General features: G+C 45.3%; 2 protein-coding genes across 2 annotated transcripts; one reads left to right on the forward strand and one right to left on the reverse strand.

Moving 5' to 3' along the window:
- Positions 1–611: 611 nt before the first annotated feature.
- Positions 612–3,917, reverse strand: ARSK (arylsulfatase family member K). The gene is made up of 8 exons (XM_078621803.1): positions 3,813–3,917; positions 3,191–3,320; positions 2,936–3,095; positions 2,472–2,754; positions 2,211–2,382; positions 1,321–1,545; positions 990–1,205; positions 612–883 (listed from the first exon to the last, which is right to left on the reverse strand). The coding sequence occupies exons 1-8, from the start codon at positions 3,915–3,917 to the stop codon at positions 612–614; spliced, it is 1,563 nt and encodes a 520-aa protein (XP_078477929.1).
- Positions 3,918–5,541: 1,624 nt separating this feature from the next.
- LOC144738804 (arrestin domain-containing protein 3-like) lies at positions 5,542–9,121 on the forward strand (the record flags this gene model as incomplete). The annotated part of the gene is given in 8 exon segments (XM_078621804.1): positions 5,542–5,821; positions 7,392–7,473; positions 7,564–7,711; positions 7,969–8,071; positions 8,196–8,321; positions 8,324–8,451; positions 8,723–8,879; positions 8,979–9,121. Coding segments are annotated over 8 exon segments (1,167 nt in total), but the record flags the coding sequence as incomplete, so codon positions are not given.
- Positions 9,122–9,156: the final 35 nt, after the last annotated feature.

A 9,156-nucleotide genomic window follows, 5' to 3' on the forward strand; every position in this document is an offset into this window, starting at 1 on the left:
CAGGAGAGTGAGACATATATGTCTCTTATATGACTCTCAACGCAGGTTCTGCTGCCGCAATTATCATGAAAAGTCCGAGCCACCCACTGTTTACGTCCACTGCTTGCTCCGCTGCGGTCGATGACGCGGAAGTGCACGGAAGTTTCTAAACACTTTCAGAATAAAACAACTAATAATAATAATAATAATGCAGCTCAGTCCACGTGTTGTATTTATTGCTCTACATAATATAATATAATATAATATAATATAATATAATATAATATAATATAATATAATATAATATAATATAATATAATATAATATAATATATTTTACTAGCTGTTCATATTATATTGTATATTCTATGCATGTGATTTAAGATTGTACGTATCATAATAATGGACACACATAAAAACATACAGAAATGATTGACTCATTTATTAATAAGGCTGAATAAATGAATGCAGGATTTACAAAGATCAGAGGGATCATACACATAGAAGTAAGTCAAAGCTTAAGTTATGAGAAAAAAAATAATTCTAAAACATCAGCCCTAGTGAATCATAGCTCTCTCTCTCTTTTCTCTCTCTGTCAATATATATAAGCTTGATTTAATTCAGTTGAAACTTTCAGAAGCCAAAGAGCCACCTGTCAATAGATTTCTCGTTGGCTAAAGCATCTTTTTGCCAGTCTACGTGCCACCGGAGGTTAGCAATAACTTGGCTATAATTTCCCCCTAAACTCTGGCGCCAGGCACCGAATGCTTGTTTATTGTAGAGATGGACAGTTGTAGAGACCGCTGGATAGTCTACAATGTCACGTAATAGCTTGTCTAGATTCATGCACACGTCTGGGAATTTGAGGGCCACGTTGTGAAGTTCATCCTTGTCCTGTGTCAGGTCTGCAAAAGAGAGAACATTCACAGGAGCCAGACATAAATCATCCCCTTTTTTTTCCCAGAAGAAGAAAATAGGATGAGTTGGGTTGCACACTGTATTGTAACTCACCAAAAAGTTGTGGAGGTACACTCACACCGTCTGCATATGCAATGTATTTCCAGCGGTCACGCCTCAGCATGTATGTAGAGGCATTGACGTTACAACCATGAAATTCACTCAGAACCCAGTCTGGATGCTGGGTCTTGGGCACAGTGTTGTACTTGGACATCAGAGGAAGCAGCGAGTAACCACTGAGATCACTTTCTGCTGGTATACCAGCAATGTCTGCAACATGAATAAACGTGTCTGTGCATAAAACTGGAAATCTCTCAACAGCTGGTTGACAGAGATGTGATATAACATACATTTACTGTGTACACGTTTACAGAGACCTCCTTACCCAGCACAGTAGGATAGAGATCAACCAGAGACACAAGCTGGTCCACCTGCAGACCAGACATCAGCCCTGGGCCCATGAAGAGCAGGGGAACGTGGGAACTGCCCTCAAACATAGACATCTTGTAGAATTGCCGGTGCTCCATGGCCAGCTCTCCATGATCAGCCGTGAAGATTACAACGGTGTTGTTAAGCAATCCGGTTTCTCTCAGAGCTGAAATGACCTCACCTGGGGAGACACAAGAACCCAAAGTGTGAGTTACATCCGATCATTCAACTTACATTTATATCTATGTCAACAGCAGTACAAACATTTGCTAAACTGTTGTACAGTTTAAAAAGTTGCAGCTGTTATGAGGAGAGAATTCAGAAGTCTAATGGGGCTTGGAATGTGTGAAGGGACAGACTATTGTCTACAATGATTAAAATGAATGGTCCCTGCTGTTACTGTGATATATAATAGTGTGACAATTACAGTACATATGTGTGGTGAGGAATACGGTTTCTACAACAGCAAGTATATGTACATGAAGACACAGACGGTGCAAACTGAAATGGGATGTTTTGAATTAGTATTAATGTATTTATATATGAATGGAGTAAAGCACCTTAAGTGCTGCTGTTTTTTATATAGCTCACAATTATGGTGCTAGAATATCGTTGCACTAATGTGCAGAACACTCATATACATTTTTATAGCGATTTGGTATTGATTTCTTTTTTGTATATTCTGTTGAATACTCACTATTCTAGTCATTTTATCTCATTCTATTACTATTGTATTTTATGAATATACTTTGTGTAAGTGATGTGCATCAGTACAGAATGGACAACAAAGCTGACACTGATTTGGTGTCAGACCAGTACGTGATGCTACAGCTGCTGCCAACTAACCCAACATGGCGTCTGCCTCTGCACACATGGCATAGTAGAAGGCGCGAATTCCTTTGATTTCCTCTTCGGTAAAATCCCCACTGCAGTTTTTGGTGAAGGTGGAGTAGTAGTCAACAGGGTGCATGGCATCCACTGGGAGCCATTTAGGAACGGAAATGAGCTCAGAGGAAACCTGCAAGTGAGAAACATTGGAATGCACAGTGTTGTCTGTGAGTAACTGAAATGTAGCTTTACAATATACAAGAGGAAGGAAAAACAAACTTTTTTCAGCCAATATGGGGACGTACGGAAGGTGGACCCTCCTGCTGTGGGTCCCAGAGATGCGGTGTTGTACGTGTGTGGTAAATTGAGGCCGAGATACAGAGCGAAGGGCTGCTGGGAGGAAGCAGCGCTGTTACGGATCCACTGCGTAGCCTTGTCTGTGTTAGTCCAGTCAACTTGATTGATCCTTCCTGTTGACGTGTTCCCAAAAAGCTGTGTAACAGGACGTCCCTCTTGGCGCAGGAGGAAGTCAACATCTCGTGTCCAGGCCTCGACTTGATTACTGCAGTGAGATAAAGGAGAAGAAGAGGGGATGAATGGATGAATCACGCTGTTATTAGTCATCAGTGGTCCATGCTGTTCATGGTGTGTTGGTGGTCTCTTTAATATTTGTATAATACACTGATTTACCACCACTGCAGTCAAGTTCTCGTCTATATGACCACTCATGAGCATACAGGTACCTGACAGAGTGACCCCCTGAGGTGTAGTCCAGTTTGCCCAACATCTTTGTGCGATATCCATCCCTCTCCAGCAAATCCATCCACGTTGTTGCATTTGCAGCCAGACACTTGTAATTATTCCACGACTGCACGCGGTGAACAAACTGTCCACTCCACATTGCTGAGCACAAGAAAAATATAGATTATGCCGTTTTTCCTCAAAGTTCTGTACCTTTAAGGGTGTGTTCAAAAGACCGAAACTACCAGTTGACTAACCAGCTCTGGATGGGCAGCAGATGGGCGAGTTGGTGTAAGTGTTGAGGAAGGTGGTACCAAGTTCCCTCAGGTAGTTTATGTATGGAAGCTGGACAACTCTGCTGCCAGGGTCAAAGGTCAAACGGCCATCCTGCACCAATAAGAATACTTTCACCCTAAACGGTTTGCTGTAGCATGCTAATACAATAAATATTGATTAATCATTATTTAGCACAAAAATTAGAGTTTTTTAAGATGATAGAAACCAATACTGTGAGAACATTTTAATTTAATCTGAAAAAAATGTTTCTCTATCACAATTTGTATTTGTAAATGTGGATGCTGCTTATGATAATAATAATAATAATAATAATAATAATAATAATAATAATAATAATAATAATAATAATAATAATGATTTAGAATTATATAACTAATTCTGTTTGTGTGTTATTTGTTGACATGATCCAAAAGAAAACGAAGAAGAAGCTGTTACAGTTTAGGACAGATGTGTGTATGATGCCACAGACAATGTGCGCAACCCTTTAGTTTTGGATTAGACTGAGATTTACATTCTTTTTGACGCAAACGCAAAACATACGAGACATTGTCAGTAGGAGCAGAGACAGGAACTGACACTTACAAATGCGTCGCTCATCACCAACACAATATTACGTCTTGTTCCGTTTTGGCACAAAATCTGACCAAAGGTTTGCAAAATAAAAATAAAAGCCCACAGTCCAGCCATAGTGAAGTTTCTCCTCCGGTAAATCGTGTGTTATTATCCAGTAAAATGCAAACATAAAGTGGTCGAAAACTTCCGTAACCGGTGGTACGACTCTCCCGACCCTTTCAAAATAAAAGTCCGTATTTACAGTAGCTGTGAAAATGTACAATCAGAAATGTACATTACGATCTACAACACGACGAGAAAAACTCAGCTTTCACGTCCTCCCGGGAAAAACAAACAGTGTGTAACTTTTGGTATATGTAATAACACATTATTATCCCTAGAGGGCAGCATTTATCTGTCAGAGAACAGCCTGCCCTCTTCACATCCACTGGCTGTGACAGTAAGAGACTAGTCTAGTTAACGGTAAACGGTAAATAAGCAGTTGTTGTATATTGTGTCATCTCACTTCAGGAAATCAAATATTAGATACGACTCACACATGTATACAGTTTTTTTCAATGATTTTCACTGCGGATGCTACAACCTTGGACCCCCACAGACACTTTAAAAAAAATGAAACATCAGTCCTTGTCATAGGATATTAACAAACCGAGGTACAAATGACCACCATCCCTGTCACTGACAAAGGCGGTGCTGCAGTGATGGATTGCTGGTGAAATGTTCAACAGGCGACATCAGCAGCCTCCAGTGCCGCTGGGTGGCGTTCAGAGCCTCGGAGTTGTTTTTCTCCAAACCCTGGGCTCCAACACAATGAGAAGTCCCTACCCCCCATATGTGTCAGTGGATCCTCTACATTTCTTTTAGAAAACCAAACCATATGGACAGAAATCGAGCTGGTAGGTCTTCGTGGAGGTCCCCATCTGACAATTTCCGTGCAAAATGCAGCTGTTCTGGGATTGTCGATGACAATGTGATGGACACACCATATGTGTGTGTGTGTGTGTGTGTGTGTGTGTGTGTGTGTGTGTGTGTGTGTGTGTGTGTGTGTGTGTGGATTATGGTAAGCCTGTGTCATATTGGAATATGCTTCCACACAAAGACACCCGGCACGGTGCTTTCTCTGCCAGTATTGGAAATTATAGCATAAATATTTGGGTGTGTTTTCAATCTGCTGTGTTCATTTCAAGGTGTGTGTGTGTGGGGGGGGGGGGGGGGGGGGGGACCGGTGAATCTGGCACTTGTTGTTGGTTTATTTAACGGGCACACATCACCTGAGAGCCCTCATCACCGGACTGGCCAGCTCTTCGCAGTCTTTCAGCTGTTTGCGCAAACTTGTCATCTGGCCTCCTGCCACACTCCTCGGTTCGTTCCAGAAGGCGGAAGGAGGGGGCAGTGAGGCTCGGCGCATGCGCAGAGGCTTGTTTTTCACCTCGCCCGTCGCTTTAAGTGAGCTGTGCTGCGAAGGGTTCCTTGTCTTTGACTGGAGACCGACCAGCAGAGAGAGAGGGAGAGGCGGACGATAACAGCATCCATTGCTGTTATTCAGCCTTCACACAGCTCAATGAACCGCTCGCAGAGAAGCCGCTGATCGGGCCGAGACACCGATCAGTGCCTAGAAAACCGCAACACTTTTTCTTATGAAAGTATTTTTGCATACTTTTTTTTTTTATATATATATATATACATATAAAAGAAGAGACAGTTTTCTCGGTGTACTCCAGCCTTGCTTCCTTCCACCATGGTGCTCGGAAAGGTGAAGAGCTTCACAGTGAGCTACGACTGTCTCAATGACAGCAACGTCCCCGTGTTCTCCAGCGGGGACAGCGTCTCAGGGAGGGTGGTCGTCGAAGTCACCGGGGACATCCGGGTCAAAGCGCTCAAAATCCACGCCAAGGGATTTGCAAAAGTTCGTTGGACCGAGTCGAGGAACGCCGGATCCAACACCGCCTACACGCAAAACTACACGGAGGAAGTGGAATACCTGAATCACAAGGATGTTTTGATCGGACACGAACGAGGTAAGATGGTGTCGGTGGGAGCAGAAGTTTGTGATGCTCTGGAGGATGCTGGTGCTCCGGATTGCCAGCGAGCGGACAGAACAACACGTAGATGGCGTCACCACACTCGGTCGAACTCGTTCGCGTGTTGTGTCCAGAGGGAACGACTCGATGACACTCGCAGGTGACATGTGCCCTCGGTACTTGTTGTGAGTCGGGTGTCGGAATGAATGAATGAATGACAGCCAGCGCGCAGCGGTGGGTTTTCAGCCTATTTCAGGGGGGAACACGAAGCACAAACGTGTCCGAGGCTCGACGAGGAGCTAGCAGCGATGGCTGAACAGCTTTGTTCCACATTTGATTTGTACCGTGGGGTGATAGAGGCTGGTTCTTTGTGGCTTTTCTGAAGTTTCCACCCATTGTTCAAAGCGGTTCAATCCTGTTCAGAAAACTGGACCGGGAGGGGGCGGGGTTTGTGGGGGGCAAACCCCTCCCTTCCATCGCTGTAATTGGTTTAGGGGCGCACGTGTGGCCAATGACGTCACTCTTTTGCAGCGTGACAGAAAACTTTTTAATTAAGCAGCACCTGCAAAGCGCGACTTGAATAGCGTTGAATTCAGCTGCCCCCTCTTTTTTTAACTTACGTGTAATGTCTCATAAGAGAGGCTGGACGTGGATGACGTTGTTATGATGCACATAACGTCATTTATTTTATTGGATTAAACGAGTAAACAATTGTGTTACGTTGGACACACGTGGATCTTATGACAGTGTGTAGCGAGTGGTTATATTTTGTTCGGTTTGTGGGTGTTTTCCATGTTAGTCACCTGGTCGAAATTGTTTTTTCCAATAATATCTATAATGGAAAAAAAGAAGGGGAGGGGGGGCGTATTAATAAGCGTTAATCTGCGGTGATTGTGTCGTGGGTCACCGGCGGAGGGCTGGAGTGTTGGTCTGGGTCGCCGCGGTGCGGTTACTGCGCAGTGAGAGCGGAGCGCAGCGGCGGCTGTGGAAGCTGCTCGCACCGGTTCAGGCCGGTCTCCTCCTGCTGGAGTCTGCCTCCAGCTTGACTGACAGATCCGCACTTGTTTACCACACGGCGGCTGCTTGCTGTGAGGGAGGGAGTGCTGAGCTGGCCACAAGCACACCCAGCCTGTCGACCCTCTGCAAAACGATCTGAATGTGAATTAATAATAATAATAATGTAATGATGCAGTTTTACATTAGAAACACATCCCGGTAGCTGCTGGATGGACTTATCTGCAGATGGGGGTTTTGTTGTCCTATACATTCCGTCTTACATGCCACTCTGGCTTCTTTGCATCTTTTTTTTTTTTTTTTTTTCCCTGCAAAAAGCATCATTTTGCACGTTTGCTCCCCTCCCAACTAATTGACTCCCGGTGTGCTCTGAACACTGCTTATCTCTCAATACTTTCCTTATCTGCAGACGGATATGATAGTAAAATCCATTTCATTCTCTCTTCCCCCCCCCACCCTGTGTTTTTTGGTATGACTTTCAGATGCCTACGTAGAGCATTTTGTCCAGGTACGGTATACGCGTGTTTGGAATATTGTCCTCCTTGTTTTTCAGATGATGACAACTCTGAGGAAGGACTCACCACTATCCATTCAGGTCGACATGAATATGCATTCAGCCTCGAGCTTCCACAGACGTGAGTGTCTTCATCACTTGTTCATCCTCCAGGTGAACCCGGTACCGGTCAGGTCTGACCTCTCTCTCCTCCCTACTGTCTGTCTCGCAGACCTCTGGCTACCTCTTTTGAAGGGAAGCACGGCAGTGTGCGTTACTGGGTGAAGGCAGAGCTCCACCGGCCGTGGCTCCTGCCCATGAAGACCAAGAAGGAATTTACAGTCTTTGAGCACATTGACATCAACACTCCATTATTGCTGGTGAGTTGATGTGAACCAGACACGGGTTAACGTTAATACTAACGTCCAAGAATACAGGAAGACGTTGTAAAAACAGTTTTCCACGATGCTCCACTTTAGGAAACTCTTAATATCATAGTTCAGTGTCAGCAAACTGTTTTCACAATGTCTTCCTGTATTCTTGGGAGGAATTATTAAAGTTAACCATTGACTATGACAGAAGCTGCAGGGTAATAACAGCTTGCCGACTTTCTTTTTGTGGTCTTTTATTTATACAGTCACCACAGGCCGGCACGAAAGACAAGACGCTTTGCTGTTGGTTCTGTACCTCAGGTCCCATTTCCCTAAGTGCCAAAATAGAAAGGAAGGGATACACCCCAGGTAAGAATACGTTGATTAGTTGTAAACCCAGCTGATAACCTTGCTAGCTGTCGAGAACCAGATCGGAAGGAAGCATTCAAGTGGTGAGACTCAACTTCCTCTTTCTTTCCCCCGCCTCTTGTAGGAGAATCGATACAGATCTTTGCAGAGATCGAGAACTGCTCATCCCGCATGGTGGTGCCGAAGGCGGCCATCTACCAGACTCAGACCTTCTACGCCAAAGGGAAGATGAAGGAGGTCAAGCAGCTGGTGCCAACCTAAGGGGAGAGTCTCTGTCCTCTGGCAAAACAGAGACGTGGAGTGGAAAGATGCTGAAGATCCCACCTGTCTCGCCTTCTATCCTGGACTGCAGCATCATCAGAGTGGAATATTCCCTCATGGTAAATACCTGGTTCTTCCTGGTCTGTTTCTAAGACCTGACCATCTCAGGCCAGCACCAGGTGTTACCGCCACATGCTGCTAAGAGCCTTAGCCCAGAATATCTGGTAACACCTGCCTCCAAGGTGCCTGGAACCTTTTGACCCCGTGGACAGACAGGCGTCAGGCGACGCTCCACCTCGCTTAAGCAACTGACCTGAAGGCATTGACCTACATCCACCAGACAGCCTAGTTCTCTGTCAGAGGACTGATTCTCACCTCATGTGTCCTCAGGTATACGTTGACATCCCTGGCGCAATAAACCTGTCCCTGAAACTGCCCTTGGTCATCGGGACCATTCCTCTCCACCCCTTCGGTTCACGTACCTCCAGCGTCAGCAGCCAGTGCAGCATGAGCTGGCTGGGCGTGGGTCTGCCCGAGAGGCCCGAAGGTAGGTTGGATCCTTGAGGTACACTTCAAATGTCTGCTTTCAGATTCAGAATGCTAACTTGAAATTCTCTTCTGCCCCCCCCCCCCCCCTCCCCTCCAGCTCCTCCAAGCTATGCAGAAATTGTGACAGAAGAGCAGAGGCAGAGCAGCCTGGATGTCCCAGCAGCCCGAGAGGATCTGAACGGACCTCTGTTCGCCTACATCCACGAGTTCCGCTTCCAGCCGCCGCCTCTGTACTCGGAGGTAAGAATCAAACGGAACGGAAAAAGACACGCGTC

The sequence above is a fragment of the Lampetra planeri genome, unplaced genomic scaffold (assembly GCF_965212315.1).
Source record: "Lampetra planeri unplaced genomic scaffold, kcLamPlan1.2.h2 scaffold_1176, whole genome shotgun sequence".
Taxonomy (NCBI): Eukaryota; Metazoa; Chordata; class Hyperoartia; order Petromyzontiformes; family Petromyzontidae; genus Lampetra; species Lampetra planeri.